Source organism: Nipponia nippon, unplaced genomic scaffold, assembly GCF_047370975.1.
Source record: "Nipponia nippon isolate SJK-2023a ecotype South Korea unplaced genomic scaffold, ASM4737097v1 scaffold_13, whole genome shotgun sequence".
Classification (NCBI taxonomy): Eukaryota; Metazoa; Chordata; class Aves; order Pelecaniformes; family Threskiornithidae; genus Nipponia; species Nipponia nippon.
Window position 1 is genome coordinate 1,801,117 of NW_028262324.1, and position 18,374 is coordinate 1,819,490.

The window sequence follows — 18,374 nt, forward strand, 5'->3', positions numbered from 1 at the left end:
GCTCCCCAAACCAGGGGGACCCACAAAATGCCGCAGCCGCTCATGGACATCTGTGCTCCCTCCGGGACCACAGCACCCAGGAGGAGCCCCAGGGACCTCATGGTCCAGGACGTGTAGATGCGGTCCCCGACCTTGGGGTAGAGCCCGGTGCTGCTGGTGGCTCTGTGGCAGGAGCAGCCCCTGCTCCCGGGGGGCTACGCTGAGGCAAGCAGGGCCACATGCAAGAGGTGTTGCTGAGATGACACCAAATATATGGGGGTTCCAGAGCTGGAGCTGAAAAAGTGATCGGTCGGCAGCGCAGGGCCTCCCATACGTCTCTGGAAGGAGCCGGGCTGGAGGAGGCAGTGAGGGGTCCCTGCCAGTCCTGGGACAGCACCCCGGCTATTGCAACCCTGCAGCCCCAAGAGGACAAAATTAGGGACATCTGCTCCTCCGGATGGGAAAGCACATCCCAAGGGAGCGTGCAGCGGGGCGAGTGGGCAGGGGGCTGCCCGGACACGGTGGGCTGCGGCGCAGGAATCCACAGCTGGGGGCTCAGAGCCAAAGCCTGGGAATTTGGGGACCCCTGAGTTTGCTGAGTGCTGAGGGCTCTTAGAGAGGGAGGGGATGTGGATAACGGGGTGCTCAGCGGCGCCGGGGGTGAAGCAGGGCAGTGGGGTGGCATGGGGCAGCCTGGGTGGGACAGGGAGCTCGTGACCCTCCGGCGTCATCATCACCCGGTGTCCCAGCAGTGCTGGCTTCTCCCACACGATGGAGCAAAGTGCCCGGCCATCTCCTGCAGCCATGGCCCATGGCCCTGCCGAGGGCTTCTGGCCCTGCTGAGGGCTTCTGCACCCCTTTGCTATTTACCCCCCAAAACAGAGCAAAGGCACAGGCTCGGTGTTACCCTGAGGCTCCAGGCTGCGAGTGAGAGAGGACGGACACAAGCACGGGGGTCTCCAGGCTGCTTTATTGGGGGGCTCGGAGCTGGGGGCCCTGTGGCCGGAGGGGCAAGAGCACGCTTGGTGCTCCCCACTCTTCCTCCAGCCACTTGCCATGAGGGGAACATCTTGGTATTCGCTTACACCAGCCTCTGCCTTAGCACAGGCGGGGGGCAGTGGGGGAAGCCCCCCGAGCCCGCGGAGCAGGGGCCATGCCAGCCAGCCCCGCTCCCTCCGTGCATCCCCGAACTGTCCCGATTTCGGGTAACAGGGATCTGAACCATCCCTATTTCCCCCAAAGCGGGAAGCAGCCGGACAACACAAGCGCAGCTGGAGAGGTGTGTTAAAAAAGTAGTTTCCTACGCGGCGCTAGGGATGAAGCAGGTTGGACAGCCGAGCTGCTGGCGGGGGTCAGTGTTATAAATAGTTCTGGTTCACCTCGTCCCCATTCCCAGGGGCTCCCTTGCGGGGCTGCAGCCCTAGAACCAGCTGACTTGGTTGGATTTGAGTCCGGTGAAGCACATGTTGTTGGAGCAGCCTCCGCCGTAGGTGGGGGGGCAGGCTGAGCATGGCCTCCCCACCTTGTACGGCGCTTCTCCCAGCCAGTTGCCCCTAAAAAGAGAGGAGGACATCACCTCTGCGCACCATTGCCTCGCCGCCGACACCGGAGCAGCCGTCAAGGAGGGAGGACGGCACGGGGGGGGGGGGGCTTCCCTCCACGCACTTACTTGACGGCGTAGTTGCAGACGAGGAGGATGGCGTGCCGCCACGTGCTGCCCCACACCCGCACGTTGGCGCAGGTGCCGAGGGCGCAGCCCAGGTGGCTGGAGGATGCCCACACCATCTGTGCCGGGACAGAGAACAGGCGCTGTCGGCGACCGCCCACCCAGGCGTCCCACAGCCAGCCACCCCAGGACCCTGGTGCAGGGCTCTGGCCCACCAGGAATCGCATCCCGCCTGCCTGAATTTCTTGGGCTGGGTGCTGTGCCCACCATGGGCACTGCTTTGTCACCCAAGAGCGATTTCTCACTGCCCTTTTCTGCCTGCAGCCCGTGCTGCCCTGCAAGGGGCTGCCTTGCCAAGCTCACTTAAATGAGCATCACTCTGGGCCGCTTCTCCGATTTACCCAAATTAGTTCCCAAACCTCACCCTGAATCATCACTGGCAGAACCAGAAGCTCCTCCTAAAGCCTCTCCAGGCTGAATTTCTTCCTTAAAAAATGTATATCTTGCCCATTTGCAACCTGGAGCATCCCCGAGCATCCCCAGGGACCAGCTGCACAGGGATGCAGATGCTCAGGTAAAGGCTGGAGCCGTGCAGAGGAGGCAGTTAGGGGCTGGCCCAACTTTGGCACTGGGCAGGGGAGCAGAGGGAGGTTTTCCACCTTGTGCCAGCCTGGCTGCCGGTGGACGTGCCGGGGGATGAAGGGGCTGCCTTCTCGGGGACCCCGACATGGCGGGGTGCTATAAAGCCAATTCATCACAGAGGAGAGGATTCATGCTCAGCAAAAGCACAAAGGGGCTTTTTTTTTTTCCCCTTCACCACCTTTGAGGTGCCAGTGGGGTAATAAGGAGAACAAGGCCAAAGAAGGGAAAAAAGCTTAAAATTAAAACCTCCCAGCCAACTGGGCAGAAGGTCCCAGCTGTGCTCCAGCAGGCTGCGAGCCCCCGGGACCTCCATGTAGGCAGCCAGATCCCGGCGGGACCCCAGGGTGGGAGGGCATTGCTGCCGGCTGCCTGCACCCCTCCGGCAGGCACACTGCCTGCTGCCGGCCCTGCTGCCAGCCCTGCTGCCTGATTTGACGCAGAGAGCTGCCAGGATTTGATCTCGGATCCCAGCTGCTGCTGGGAGAAGGGCTGCTCACTGCATGGGTGCTGCAGCAGCCCAAGGCGCTGTGAGCTGCCCCCCGGTTTGCAGCCGGGTCCCGGGGAGCTGCGGAGGGCTGCGGCGCTCACCTGCGTGTAGTGGCTGCAGACAGAGCCGCTGCATTTGGAGGGGCAGTGGGGGTTGCACTCGCGGGGGTGGGGGAAGGAGTAGTGCTGCTTCTCCTGATGCCACGATTTCACCATGTCCAGGACAGAGCGGTACCTGCAAAAGGTGCCGTGCGGAAGGTGGGCATCCTCCACCTCACAAGGCATGGATGAGGGGGAGGAAGGCTCCACATAGAGGGAAGAGGGTAGAGAAGCGGGATGGAGCAGAGGCAATGACATCCTTGTCCCAAGTCCACTTGTGCCCAAGGCCAGAAGGCCTGGCCCTTGCTGGAGGCACCTGAGCGCTCAGCCACGTGATAGAGATCCAGGACCCCCCTCCCCCTGCTCTCTGCACCAGGCGGAGAGGGGGTTAATGCCGCACTCCCCAAACGAGCAGCAGGCACCTCTGGTTTCCCACATTTACTCTGCTGCAAGAGCTGGACCCTCCTCCTCCTCCCTGGGGGGCTCAACATGCCTCTTGGTTGCATCTCAGTCCTCTGCAACCCCAGCTCCGAACCTCTCTGCTCCTTGACCTCTCTGTTCCTCCTCCTCCTCATCCCACATCGTGGGATGCGGAGGGTCCCCAAGGAGCCCACTCCGCCCGTGGGGCACTCACCTGCCTGAGTGGATGGAGAGGTTCTGCCCCACGTATTTCATCAGCTGGGGGGGGCCGTGGTCCCACAGGCAGCGCGCAGCCCATGCCTCCGCTGCCCTGGCCAGCCGCTCGTCCCACACCTGGCCAGGGGGAAAGGAAAAGGGCAGGCAGGGATTTTGGCTGCCCAGAGGAGGGAAGAGGAGAAACCCGCTCCCTTATGCTCGGGGCAGGGTTTCTGAGCACCCCAAGGTGTCCAAAAAATGTGATTCACGCATCAGGCTGGGAAAAGCCTGCGGGAAGCAGGGCAGCATGCCCAGGAGCTATGAACCACCCCAGCTGCCCACCGCGGCCCCTGGGCACAGGCGGTACCCGCTGCCCAGGCAGAGCACGGATGCCGTGAAGCAGTGCAAGCCCTGTGTGTGTGTGATTCCCTCCGGGAATGAGCTCCTTCTGCAGAAGGAGGAACTGAATCCAGGGGTGAAACCCTGTGGCCCTGCGCTGCCGCTGCAGCTCGCAGCCAGCCCCAGCCCTCCACGGCAGCCTGGCCGCAGACTAACCGGTGAGGACAGCTGGGGTGCATTATTTAAAGGTTCCTTTGTGCATTATTTAAAGGTTCTTCACCCATCCTGAACCACTTTGGGGAGATGCCTGAGAGAGTTGTTTTGGAAGGCAGGAATTTAGGCCAAGCAAGAAGTGGTGCGGGATGCTCCCGGGCACGTCTGACCTGCGCTGGTACCCAGCAAGCTCCCAAACCAGCATCCAGGGACCACCCAGCCGGTCTGTGGGAGCTCCGGTCCCTTCCCTGGGAGCAGAGCAGCACATGGCACCTCCTGCCCCAAGGGTCCCGCTCAATGTTGGCTGGAAATCCCTCCTCTTGGTGGCTCCCCATTTCTCCTCCCTTTAGGGCTGGGTTAAGAGCTCTGAGCAGGGTTGAGACAACCTGGGGAAAGCTCTGCCCAGGGAGGCTCTCGTCCAGAGGAGCTGCCTGACCCAGTGAGGCTCTGCAGCCCCTCTCTGTCTCGCTCCTGCGTGTTTCTTCTCCCAGGGGCTGGCATCCCTGGGCACGCTGCCAAGGGACCCCGGGCCTTGAGATGGGGCCGTCCCTCCCGGCTGCAGTTAGGGGAAAGCCTCCAACCTGGGCTTGGGGTTGGGACCTGAGCTTTTCATGCTTGGAGCCCTCTCCCTTCCCCTAACACTACGTTTGCAGCTCAGCTGGACGGACGCTGCCATTCCACAGCCTGCAAGCTCCCAGACATCCCAGGCATGGGACCAGGGGTCCTAAATCTGCCCCCGGGTGGAAACCTCCCCCCATCAGGACTCCATCCCTCCTGCGCAGAGGCTGCGTGGGGCGTGCATGGGTCTGCCCTGCCCCAGGAACGTGAAACGTCCCCCGGGACAGATGTGCAGCCACGAGTCCGGGGCAGCACCCTGACATCCCCATGTGTGGGTGCCCCGTCCCTACCAGGCTGGGTGCCCACGTCACGGGTGAGCCCCTCAACCTCACCCAAACCTACCCTGCCAGAGCCTGACTCACCATGTACTCCATGTTGGCAGCTGGGGGGGACACCTGTGCCCTCACTTGGTTGTGGTAGTCCAAAATCATGCTCATGTCGCGGGGGGAGAGGTATCGCTTCCGACGGCTCCGGGGGACCCCCGCGCCCCACAGCAGGCCCGCAGCTCTGCCCCCGGCGGGGGACAGGAGCTCGGTGGCATTGGGCAGCAGGAAGGAGCTGGACTGCGGCGTCATCCAGAAGCCCAAGGCAGTGAGGTACAGGTGCACATGGAGCACAGCCATGCTAGCCCGGCCGGCGGGATCGGCCGGCGGCTTTCTGCTCCCGCACGGAGTTAAGCAAGGACAAGGCGGATCGCGGGTCCCCGCTGCCAGCGCGTGGATCTAGGAGAGAAAACAACGCAGGCACCGCTCAGGTTTGCTGTTCACGTGCAAATACCTCTTCCCAAAATGAGAGGGAAATAAATTTTCCTTTTTTTTTTCCTTTTCAAAATAAATTTTTAAAATTAATCTCTGATGACCGCATTTATCACAGCAAATTCCCCAGGACCAGCAGAGAGGTGACTGGGTTTTCTTGTTGTTTCTTTAAAAAAAAACCCAAATCTGTACAAAATCTCCCCCACTTTTTCACTGATCGCACGTACCTGCCAGGCAGGGGCTGATTAGGAGCATGCTGAGAGATTTGCTGCAGCCGCCTGCCCTGTAATTTCCCAAGCGTTTGGTGTGTTGAGTAAATCCCCAGCACAAATGGAAATCTCACACAGATAAAGAAATGCACAGCAAGTTTTAAAAGCACCGGTGAGAAATCCTAGCGACTATCTCAGGGAAAGAAAAATAAACCTCCGCAGAACAAGAATAATTAAAAAAAAGGAGAAAAATGCTGGAATATCTCCTCAGCCACCGCGCCTCCTAGCATCCCTGCCAGCCCTTCCCCGGAGCAGCGGGGAGGACGTTCCCCAACTACATACCTGGAGGACAGAGCCAAGAGCAGGCGAGCCCGGCGGCGGCAGCCGGTGGGATTGACCTTTGCAAACAACCTGCTGGGGCAGATGCGGGAGAGAGGTTGAGCCTAGCCCCGCCGGGCAGCCCGCTGCAGCATCTGACGCAAAAGCTGCATCTCAGCTCTTCCCCCGGGGAATGTCCTGAAGTTTGGGAAGAGCCCTGCTAGGAGATTTATAGGCTGGTGGATGCATCCGCGCGCACAGGCGCGCAGGCGGGCACGCCGAGCCGTGCACGGTGCCGGCGGGGGGAAGCGAGCAGAGCCTGGCTCGCTGCTGCGGTGGGCAGAGGGGCTGCTCGTCGGCTGCTGGCGGGGGTTTTTGTTACGAGCTACCTATGGTGAGAGATCCCCAGAGTCGTCTCTCCACCGTTCATTCCCCTGAGCTGGGGTCTCTCTGGCAGCTGTGGATAGGGAAGCGAATCCAGGTCGGAGAGGGATGCGGAGGGTTTCTGCCCCGGCAAGGTGGCGGCGGGGCTGGCACTCACCGGGAGCCCCGGGGTCACCCCGTTTTGGTGCGAGCTGAGCAGATGACAGAGATGTCCCTTGCCAAGGGTGGCTGGGAGGGGACCTGGTGACCACACATGTCCCTGGGCCAGCAGCTCTCCCTGTTAGAAATGAAGCCGCTTGCTGGGTGGGTTCCCCAAGGACTAGGGTTTGCCACAGCCTGTGGGGGCTCTGCCCGCGTCCCCACCACTGACCCGGGCCGGCAGTGCCCAGCTGGGGCATCTCAGGGGAAAAGAGCCCTTCCTCTGCGGGCTGTGCTCCCCCCAGGGGCCTTTTTCCCCAGGGAGGCGGAATGGCTGCAGAAGTCTGAAAGCTGTAGACAATCCTGCAGCATCAAGCGCGTTTCCCTGTAACATCCCAGCAGTTGCGGTGCCTGCGGCCAGCTGAATTATCGCAGGTCACAAAAATGCAAGACTGGCAGGCTGGAGGGGCTGCTTGCAATGCCCCTCACATCTTCTCCCGCTGCACCGGGAGCCAGCACAAGCAGCCGCGTGTGAGCCATGGCAGGGCTTGCTGCCATCATCGCCCATGCCGTGGTGCCCCAGGGAAGCAAGGTGCTCACCCCGCACCTCACCAGACCTGGGTTCACCAGAGCACAGGCGGGTTTGGAGCCAGGATTTGGCTCTTGGTTGCATGAAGGGGAGCACCGAGGCCAAACTCCCTCTCCTGAGCTGGCAGGAGGCACGGAGACGGAGGCACGGAGCTGAGACCAGAGTGTGCCCTGGGGAAAGCTGGTGCTCAGGCAGGGAGACAAGGAGGCTGCCGGGGAGGAGGGGAGGAGAAGGCAGTCCCACAGCAGCCCATCACTGCTTCTCACCCTCACTGGGATAAGAATCGAGGATCCTGGCCATGAAACTCCTGCACCGTGCTGGCACATCCCAGAGCCTGGCTGGCTTCACCCGCGGCCCCCGATGCCCGCAGCGCAACAGAAGCCGACCAGGAGCTCAGGGAGGAGCAGACCCAAGCGTGGAGCGGGAATAACGGCCAGGTGCTGAGCTGCTGTGCTCTATCAATACAGCCTCACCCTGCTGTGAGCCTCTGCCCAAATAGTCCCCCATGCATATTTTTCCTGGCATCCCCTCTCCCGTAAAGCAACTCAAGGTGCTGCGGGCCCTGGGGAGCGGCTGGAGACATGTGCTGGAGGGATATTTCCATGCACTCCCCACCCAGAGGGTGGGATGATGATCGTGCCAGCGGGGAGACAGGGAAACTGCTGCCGAGGCACCTCCGGCCCTGCTGCGGTGCGGCGGGAGGGGACCCCTCGGTGCGGAGAGCAGCAGCAGCCCGTGGGCTGGCAGGGCCGGGCAAGCTGCCGGGGGCTGTGCTGTGCCATGGACGCCGGGCACACTGGGGTGTCAGGGTGGCTCCCAGAGCCCACCAGCTTTCCCGGCTGCCTGTTGTAGGGGGTCTAACCAGCGCAGCTTCACCTTCCCAGCACCAAAGCACCCCAAAACACCAGCCACCTCTCCACAGGTGCCGGGCAAAGCACGATCCCCAGTTTGCCGACACCCCTATTTTACGTTCACCCGTATGCAGAGGCGAGTGCCAGCTCCCGGGGCCGACGGCAGGACTGCCCTTCATACCACACCGGGACGGCACACGCTGGGGCTGCCTCCCTCCGCTCAACCCCAGCTACCAAATCTCCCATTAGTAAGGCTGGTGGAGGGAGTGTCATTCCCAGCAGGTTAGAAAGGCAGATGGGGACACGCAGCAGCGATCTCAACTGGGCAGACTGGGGATGTGGTCTGGGCAGACTGGGAGGAGCAGCTGCTGCCAAGGTAGGGAAGGCACTGGGGCTGTGTTATGGGGAAAGGGGTTTTTTAATGACTTATTATTTCACAAAAGACAGACCCCTGAGCTCATCCAGCACCGTGAACTGCAAAGATTTGCATTTGAGAGGTTTTTTTGAGTTTTTGTTTCCCTGGGGCTCGGGGAGAGCAAACCTACAGCAGCTCCCACTGCCACGCAGCAGACAAGCTGCACCGAGCCTTCGCACGGGGACACGGCAAGGGTTTTGTCTTGGGTGCAGATTGAAAGCGCTGCTTAATCAGCGCTCCGCAAGACAATCCAAATTCCAGGAACTGGAAGGGGCTTGTGTCCCTGCCAGGTGTAATATCCTGCAGCCCAGACTGGCCCGGCTGCCAAAGCACACGGTATCTGCAGCGAGGACCTCGCTGGGAGCCAAGAAGCACACGCATTCAGCTGGATACAGCAGCAGTGCCGGCAAATTCTTATTTTAATGAGCATTGGGGGGAAAAAAAAGAGATAAATCACTGGGTTCGCAGCACTCTCTTGGCAGAGATGCCCACCGATGCTTTTGGGACTGACACGCATAGCAGCTCACTCCAGAAAAAGCCACAACAGGACCTGCAGGATTCCTCCATCGTGTTTATTTCTCCCATCTGTTGGCTTTGGGCATCACACATCAGCCCTCTATCACGATTGACGTGAGCCCACGTAGGACTGAGCAGGGCTTTGCCCTGTGCTGAGGGACAGGATCTGCTGCGATGCCTGAGCACCCCCAGGCATGGAGGAGGTCGATGTGGCTTTCCATAGCAGGAACCTCCTCTTAACTGGGGTAAAACAAACCCAAACCAAAGCCCTGTTTGAACAAAACTGTTTTCCCAGGTAATGCACAAACTCTGTTGCTCTAATAAAATATCCCCCTCTCAAGAACTGGCAAAAGGCTGGGTTTCCAGCTTTGCTGAAAGCCGCTTGTTTCTCCCAGTCCTGCCCCAACCACCACCGACGGCTCCAGCTGCCCTGCTGCCCACCCTGGCAGGGAAGGAAGGTGGGGCTTTGATGGCTTTTTGCATTTCTAGAGCCCTGTAGAAGTCCAGCCCATCCAGAGCTTGGTTCCTCCTCATCCATCATGAAAAGAGATCTTCCTTCTGACTTAGAGGTCAGAAGATTTGATCTCTGCATGTTGTGACATGAGAAAACCCAGGCTGAACTCCTGCACGTTTATTTGTGATCTCCCTGGAGCGAAACGTCCCGTTGAGTTGTAACCGAGCTGAGATCAGTCCCGAAGTCTGAGGACTTCAGAGTCATCCTTCTCACTAATTAGGACCGGCTCCTTGTAAATGTTGGGTCCCTTTCTGAACCAAGCTGAGCCTTGGAGGAAGGGGTGCAGAAAAGTAAAATCTCACACCGACGAGGTGACCTCCCCGGCTGCGGGAATGGGGCAATGAATTCCTGGCTGCCAGCAGACCTGCGCCCTTCATGGCCAGAACACGGGGACACCACGTTGGGATGGGCTTTTCCAAACAATCCAGCCTTTCTTCATCAAAACTAAAGAAGTCTGATAAGTATCGAACCCCTTCTCCCTGATATCTCAGACATTGCAGGAACAGGGTAAGCTTCTCAAAGGCAATTTCACAATTTTAATGAGAAGTAGTTAAAATTGTGAATTTTGATCATCTGAACTTTTCCTGTCGTTCACTGCTAAAACCTGGGACGGAGCAAAAAGCTGAGGTGCAATGCACGTTCATCTCACATTCCCTCGCTGCGCCCACCCGTCCTCTCCACACCCAAGAACCTGCTTTCCCCGTGCCAGTGCAGTACGGTCACACCAGCAAGGAGGCAAAGTTGAGCATGGGCTCCTAATATCACCAGTGAATGAGAGGGTCGTGCTAATTTGGCTTTCAGGTCTACCAGGGAGGTCCCTCGCTCCTGTTGCACGCATTAAGAGGATGGGCTCAGTGATGGACATGGTATAAGACAAACCATGTAGTGGTATAGCTTGCACCTATACCTGCATGCAGTGGGGATGGGGCGGTGGGAACGCAGGAGCCACACCGGCCAGAGCAAACCCTCCGGTGGAGGCTTGCGTCTCCTCCAACAGCTGGAAGCTATGCCACAAATTGCAACGCCCTGGGCTTTACAGGAACCTTTGGAGCAAAACTGAAGCAAAATAGCCCATGTGCGTTTGCCAGAGCTGGCAGGATTATTTATGAAAGCTTCGGTTATTGATTGCTACCGGATTTTTTCCTGACCCCAGGCCCATGTGAACCCCGCTGTTGCAGACTGCCTCCTAACCCACTTTGGCAGCAATCGCGTCTCCTGGGCAGCGTTTGTGCTGTTTGTGGCCAGCTGGCAGGGGCGGCGCAGCCGAGACCGTGCATTACCAGCCCTCGCAGGGAGAACGTTTCACCTCTGCCAGGGCTGCGAGTACAGGGAGGAGGGGAGGGATGGCAGGAGGGGGGAGTGCCCGAGCCGGCCGTGGGGCACAGCTCACGCCGGGGGCACCACGCGCGGGACCCTGAATGTGCAGCCGCGGGAGCACGGATCGCAGCGTGGATCAGCAGGACAGGCTGGGGAGGGCCAAGTCTTCTCCAGCCTTTATCTCAACTACTCAAGGCACCATGGCCTGCCTACAACAGCAGGCTAACACAGTGGCAGCACGTGCCTTTTAAAGCCTAGCCCAAACTCTGGGATTTAGAGCATCTCCATTAATAAATGTGAGATGCTTCACTGCTCCCTCTTGCTCTTTCCGATCACAAAAGCATTGAATGCCTCTCTGATTTGTAGGACTGTTTGGAGTCCCTGGGCATTGCTGTAAAATCCATCCACGGGATTGTTCCTGTGCCAGGGGTAGGTTCGTCCATCGGCAGGGACAGGCGGTTGCATTCTCCGGGGGCCTGGAGCCTTTCGTACGATGCCTCGCGGCTGCCTCTGCTTCAGGTGCAACGTCCTCTCATACCCCAGCATTTCCACTTGCATATTTGCTAGGACATGAGAAAAACTAAAAATAAAGGTGAAAAAAACCCTTTCCCATTTTATATATAGTGATGCAGTGGGGAGCCAGCAGTCAGGAGTGCGGGCAGGAGCCTGCACGCCTGGGTCCGACCGCCCAGGCTGGGCTCAGCAGGGTGGCACAGAGCAGCCTTGCCCACAGGCCTGGCTACCAACCCACTCTCCAAAGGCCACCTGGGCACTGCCCCAGCTCTGCGAGCTGCAATTTGCTCCTTGTAGTGGTGCAACTGGCCAGGTCCTGACAGGAGCCCGACCCTGGGAGCCTTTAGTGCTAGCAGCAACCATGGCTGAAAACACGGCAGGACTAATGCCTGTCTGGTGCAAGTAAAAACAACTTGTTCGGGATTATTAACTAAGGTGTCCGTCAAGGCTAACGGGATCCTACATGATCTTTTTGGACCACAGGTGGGTGCCAGCCCCTCCACCTCTCCCCCATCCCCCGCGGCACCGTCGGAGCTGTGGTCCCCACCAGCAGCCCGCGACTGCCTGCGAGGAAGCTGCGAAGGCCGCTGGCTCCAGCCAGCCCCAAGATATAATTGGAGCCTTTGAAAGGTGAGAAATTTTTCCGCTGGCTCTAGAAATAAATGTCTCTGAAGTTGAGCGCTGTGGACGGTAGTTTCTCGCAAAGGTATTTTTTACAGTAACTGGGCTAAGTTTAGAAATCCACTTAACAAATAACACGGAAACTCCTCTCAGCACAATTCAGAAGATAGTTAATTTGCTGTTTGCTAACGATTTATTTTTTTAGCACGGCGCTGCAGGTGCGTGATGGTCTCACTGCACTCTGCCAACGTGAGAAGAATCTAACAGGTCAATGGAAAGAGGGGCCCATCGCACCACGAGTCAGCCGAGACCAAGACAGACCCAAACCTGGGACCCAAACATCAGCTGTGACCTCGCCAGCCGCCCCCAGGCCGGGTACCGGGACCCCCCATCCCCTCTGCCCACCCACAGCTCGCCCACGCGGGTGCAGCCCACCACCCAGCTCTGCCCATGCAGACGGACACGCGCCAGAGTCAACAGCCCTGGAAACATGATGATGGTGGGTTTTATTTTACTGTGCTTATCGCCTGCTCTCCGCATGCTTGGCTTTCAGGCTGAGAGGTGGGAAAGCCATCGGTCCCACCCAGGGGTCCCAGTGGGAGGTCCCCATCCCGTGGGGCAAAACCAGCCTGCACGAAAGGCGTCACGTGGGGTGAGCTGGGATCATTTCTTCCCTTGACACCCGACACAGTAAGCACTACCTGGGTAATCGTCGGGAAATGGCAAAAGGCTGGATCAGCTGCTGGTCGAGGGCTAGCAGATCACAGCCCCGAAAGCCCAGACCCGGCAAAGTGAAGCCAGGACACCCTGGCAGCCTTACCGTGTAATTTTCTTCCTTGGATGGGTGTGTGCCGCAGCTTGACTGCAGCCCCTGTGTATTCAGTCCATTCCCCTTTTTTTTCCAAGACCAAAATTAAGATAGAAACTGAGCACCTGGCACTGGTTCACAGGCAGGTTTGTCACGGCTGCACAGGGAGGTCTTGTTCCTGTTGCTCCTCTCCTCGGGGGTGGCCCCGGTGCTCACGTGCCCGGGCCCCCACTGTGGCACCAGCAAACACCCTCCAACCGTGCCCACCAGTGCACGGGTCGCTCTTCTGCTGCAAAATGTTTTTTTTCCGCAGAAAAACATTGCTGCTGTTTGTTTGTTTGGCTCAGGTTAAATAGCAGTGGGGCTAAAAGCAATGCTGCTGGCTCTGAAGGAAGAGGGGGCTGTTTGCAGTGGTTTATCGTTCCTTGGGTTGTTGGACCGGGGTCTCGAAGGTGTTGCTTCTCCCCAGGGTCTGTCTGGGGCATGTCCAGCAGGGAGGAGGATGCAGCTCAGGTGGGTGGTGGTCACTCAAAGCCTGGCCAGCTTTAAAAGCAGACTCTGGTGAGCGCAGGAAGGTGGCGCAGAAGGAAGGACACAGCACAGGAGCTCCCAGGGGCGTCTGAAGGAGGTGGAGGGGCTTTGGGCAGGAAAGATGTGCCCATACAGGCTCTGGGCATATTAACATTTCACGAGGCTGAGAAACAGCAGCGGCTCAGCTCTCCCAGGGCTCCCCGGGGAGGCCAGCAGTGCTGAGGCAGAGCGAGCACCCAACGGGCGAGACGGGGGTGTAATCCTGAAGCTTTTGGTGTCCTGAGTGACACTGGGCAAACCACTTCCCATACATATTTCTCCATCCATACTATCACGCCGATCACGTCTACCAGAGGGCTTTGAGGGTTGCCGATGACTGGTACCACATCAGAGCTGGTTCTGCCATTCCAGCGGAGCAGGGCAGGACCATGCAGGATTTCTGTGACATCTGCCTGTTTCTGGCATTGAAGCTGACAGAAGCGTTAAGTATTTTTGCTCACTTTTAAAATCTCTCGCTGTACTTGCACATCTCAGGGCTTCCTGGCTTCTGCCAGCAGAACAGGAGCAGCTTGATGGACACTTTGTATTTTCACCCCTCCACTCTCCTGTAAAGATTCATTGTGAATCTTTCCCAAAAAATCTGCCTTTTCTCGTGGGACTCCCAAGCTTTCCCATGTCCAGATGTCTGGATCCAAGCCACCAGATTTCTGTCTGCCTAGACATGAAATTTCTCAGGTTCAACCATGGAGGCTCAGATGTTTGCAAGAACCATTTTGCTCAAGGCTCGACAAAGGCTGGAGAAGCAGAAAACGAGGACCTCGGGATGCTCTTTTCTGCCTTATTTCCTTAGCCTTCACCCAGGGAAGACCACGCTGCCCTGCAAACACAGCTCATGCAGCCCCTGCTCTGGCACACCGGGCAGGGATTGCAGAGCCCACAGACATACCATCACTGCTGCCTTGTGCCAGACTTCCCAAGGTGTCATCTCCCTCCTCTGTCTTGGACTCCACGTTTATTACAGCAAAATGTGCGTGTTGGGGGCCTGCATGCACTTGACTGTCCAAAAAGCAACCTCCTGCTTTTTGGATTGCTACCCCGAGGCTGAGCCAAGCATGTATGTGAGGTGTAAGGGAATGGAAATCAAGAGCTCTGACTCCACCAGTATTTGCCGGGTGATAAAAAGAAAGGAGCTCCCTGGCTCAGCCTGTGCCAGACGCTGCAAGAAGGAGCTGCAGTCCCTGAACCCACTTAGACACCCTGTCTGCCACAAGCAATAAATTTTGTTGTTCCAAGAAGGTAAAAGCCTGTGTGGAATTGTGCAGCTGGAGGTCCCGGCGAGATGTGTCCCGTCGGTGTCACGGTGTCCCTGTGGAGCTGCCTTGTGCTGCAGAAGCTGGGAGAGGGTTGGGTGGGGAGGTGGGCACGGCCGTGGTTTTGGGATGCAAGAAGAGCCAAAGGTGGTGAGGATAACCTGTGCACAGAGAAAAAGAGAACCCATGTTTGCAGCGCAGAGTCCGTATCAAATCTTTCCTGTCTTTCAAGTGAAAGAGATTGCCCTCTGCCATCAACCCCTTGCCCATGACCCACCTTGGCCATGACCTGGCGCAAGTGTCAGCGCTCGCTGGTGCGTGTGCTTGGGGGGTTGTTACCCCTCTGCTCTGGGTGTTAGGCAGAGTTGGTGGTGTTTCATGCTGGGATGTATTTCCCTGCCTGCTGAGAGGTGACGGAGGCTGGCTCACTGGCCACAGTGGCCGCAGCAAGCGTTACTTGCAGGTCCTGCCCTGTGTGAGCTTAATGTCAACAAGAAGCCCACAGACTCTCTTGACTTGCGGGCTAACCTGCCTGGCAGGGAATTATCCCTGCTCGAAGATCTTGAAGCATGGCTGTAAATCCCAGACAGCTTTCTGCTGCCCACCAGCCCGGCTGCAGCACGGCCGGGGCTCTCGGTGCCGGGCAGGAGGAATGGTGCTGGCTGCCTTGGCAGTGCCACCAGCAGATCCCCGCTGCCGGTGGCGGGGAGCCGTCCCGGGGGGCCCCAGCAGGAGCGGGGAGGTTCCCCTTCACTGGCTCTGGTGAGGGGTTGGTGTGTCAGTGCGTGGCCTGGGTTCCTCAGCCAGGACACCCGTGGTAGGTGGACACCGTGGTAACCGTCCCAGCAGGGCATGACTCCCTGATGTGCATGTGCTTTGATCTGCCAGCGATAAATGGGAGTGTTTAAACTACACTAGGAAAAAAATGCCTATCTAGGATGATATAGAAGGGAATCATATTCCAATCCAAGCCTCGGAAGGTCCAAACCCGTGATCTGCAGTTTAACTGAACGCACCCAAACCGGGAGCGATTGTCTCCACATCTCTCTCGGCATGGAGACGTGCTTCCCGGGGTCTTTTCTCCCCGACCTGGGGACACGCTGACATGTGAGTCCCTGAAAGCCCTGGAACTGGGACACCTCGTCTGAAGAAAACTATCTGGTCTGAGGGTGCTCTGAGTGCTGGCAGCTCCACTGAGCTCCCCGGCGTCCCCCCTTGAAGTGCAGGGGGAGCGGGTGGGGGATTCCTGCAGCTCGTCGGGGCTCTGTCCGTCACTCGGGCTGCGTCCACGCAGCGACACAGAGGTCTGATGGTGGCTTGTGCTGACACATCCGTGCTAGCGTGACTTCGCCCACGTGCCACAAGCGATGGGGAGGAAGCAGTGGAGCTGGGCACACACCAGTACCCAGAGCACGTGCCCCACGGGGACCTGGGCTTGTGGCGGCTGATAAGGACCATGGCTGATAAGGTTTGTGCTGCCTCATCCTCCCTGCTGCTGCTAGCGAGATTTAACCAGCCCGTGCAGGCAAGCCTGGTACAATCCAGCTTTCATCTTGCTAACAGATGTGCTGGTGCCAGCTCCCGCGGAGGCACCTAGCAGGTCAGAGGGAGGTGCTCGGTGAAGGAAAGGACAGAGCCCATCTGCCCCGCGGCCGGCGTCTCGCAGGACAGCAAACACTGAGCTCACCGAGACAGCTGTTGCCTTTGGCACGTCCCTCTCCCCGCTCCACTTCCCCGGCAGACACAGAGCATGGTTTTACCCCGGCGTCCCGTCTGCTGCCCATGTGTTGCTGTCGAGCCGAGCCCGCCGGGGCGGTCAGGCCCCCCGTGCCCGACTTTGCCTGCCTTGAAACCAGGGGAGGTGAGAGCCGTGTGGGAGCACGGCACCCAGGCACTGGGAGGGAGGCACCCCCGGAGCATCCCCAGCATCTTCCCAGTGTGCGTCCCAGAGCCAAGGGGAAAGACGCCCGCAGGGGCTGCACAGTTCCCAGCTGGACTCCGTTACAGCCCCAGCGCTTCCTTTTGGGCTTGTCAACGTCCAGCTGCAGGTTCCTGGCTGAGGGAAAGGGAGGGTGGCATTGCCCCGGGGGCCGTGCCCGAGCAGGGCGGGTCCTGGGTCAGGCTGGGGCTGAGGAACGAGCCTGGCCCCATCCTTCTGCATCCTTCTCATCTGGTGCTCAGCTGTTTCTAGTTTTTCCCTTCCCTTTTTCTTATTTAGGCTGGTATTTCCATGCTGTGCTGATAAGAGAGAGGAAGCCTGGGAGTGCTGGTGGCTGGGGCTAGCTGGGGCTAGCTGCTGGGTGTCCTCCTTGCCCCCTCCACTGGCTGCTGCCATACAGACACCAGGGACGGAATGGCCCAGCAAAGCCCTCTTTCCAAAACCAACACCTTGGACCTCTCTAAGTGGGTTGGGGGGATGTCAGAAACTGGAACTTGATAAATTCATGGAAGTGTGATATGACGTCACGTCTTCTGGCGTGGGTGGCTTGCAGTGTCCACCATTAAACCTGCGACAGCAGGTGGGAGATGCAATGTGCTGTCGGGCTCTGTGAACAGCTGATGCCCATCTGCAGTAACGGGGATGAATGAAGTGGTTCTAAGGCTGCAGCAGCAGTGCTGGCAGCAGGACTGCTCCTCTCCCCTTCTCCCCAGACAAGAACAGGACCTTTCTCCCTGTCTGCTCCAGTGATGGGAAGGATGAGATGTCTCCATGAGTTCATGGACCGTGCTAGGGGGAAAACCTCCAGCTCTCCTCGCCGCAGTGTTTTGTGTCTACCCGCCTGCCAAAGTGGTTCAGTAAATCAACAAGGCTCACCTCTGTGCCTGCCAAAACCCCTCCAGCCGTCTCGCACAGATGACCGTTGAGGTGATGAGGAGCATTAATTGACTCTGACAAATATTTACCTCTTTCTCTGGGTTTACAGAAACCTCACTCCAGCCCCAGCTTTGAAGTGGAGTTCAAAGCCTCAGCAACGCTGATGTCTCGGGGGGAGAGAGCTCTCCCCAGCACGCAAAAACGCTGCTCTGCAAGGAGGGAACCGCATCTCCTGTCCTCCTCGGAGGGCACCTGGCGCAGCGCTGGCATCTGCCATCATCTCACAGGGTCCCGCTCGTCTCCCCACGCCAAGGTAACAACTCTTTTGCCAATTGTTTGGAGCCTCCATAAAATAAATAGCCCAAAGAAAGGCCTTTTTCCAGCGAAGTGGCAGAACACACTTCCCATGTATTTTTTTTTGCGACCTCTGAATGGTGTCAACAGAGATTGGGCCGAGTTGCACATCTGTGGTGGGCTCGTATTTAAAAAAAAAAACAAAAAAAACCCAGCTTGTTGGAACTGTACAAATAAACACTGGTGAAAAGAATCCTGTTTCTTTAAGTGAAGCTGATAAATGCTCTGATTTAGTTAAAGCACTAGGATTTGGCTTTAATTTTATTTTTCACCAAACTTAAAGCTAAGGGGGGAAAAAAAATGTTGTTTATTCTCAGAACAGGTAGAGTCCAGGCAGCAGGAGCACACCCTTCATCACCCACCTCCTCCCGTGCATGGTTCAGCACCCTCCATACCTTCCTCCTACCACGGTAAGGGGCAGCCCGGACTGCTGTATTTTGGGGGATGCTCCGTTCCTTGGCGAGAGGAGAGAGCAGCCAGTCTGGTCCGCTTTGTGTTTGGAAACTGGGCCAGACCATAACAGACCAGTAATGGTCCTGCCAGCCTCTCATGCCTGAAAGCTCATGAGGTGCCTTGGAGAGGTGCAGACGCTCCCTAGCAAACGCTTCAGGCTTAATCTGCTGTTTGGGAGCATTTAATCCCAACGGCAGCTCTTCTATCCCTGGTGGGACCCCACAGGTACAGACAGCAAAGCAAGCGCTCCCAAACTCCTGCCGAAGCTAAAGGAAAGAGTCCTGGCTGGGTAAAATGGTGATAAAC

The 18,374-nt window shown here is 58.2% G+C and overlaps 1 protein-coding gene and 1 long non-coding RNA gene across 2 annotated transcripts; one reads left to right on the plus strand and one right to left on the minus strand.

Moving 5' to 3' along the window:
* Nucleotides 1–1,023: 1,023 nt before the first annotated feature.
* R3HDML (R3H domain containing like) lies at nt 1,024–6,111 on the minus strand. The gene is made up of 6 exons (XM_009473297.2): nt 5,964–6,111; nt 5,020–5,379; nt 3,507–3,625; nt 2,876–3,008; nt 1,649–1,764; nt 1,024–1,532 (listed from the first exon to the last, which is right to left on the minus strand). Exons 2-6 carry the CDS (start codon nt 5,278–5,280, stop codon nt 1,400–1,402), a joined length of 762 nt encoding a protein of 253 aa, XP_009471572.1. The 5' UTR covers nt 5,281–5,379; nt 5,964–6,111; the 3' UTR covers nt 1,024–1,399.
* A 10,994-nt stretch (nt 6,112–17,105) lies between these two features.
* LOC148056501 (uncharacterized) lies at nt 17,106–18,060 on the plus strand. Its single transcript, XR_015702933.1, has 3 exons — nt 17,106–17,242; nt 17,371–17,574; nt 17,933–18,060. It is a non-coding gene; the product is annotated as an uncharacterized LOC148056501 (long non-coding RNA).
* Nucleotides 18,061–18,374: the final 314 nt, after the last annotated feature.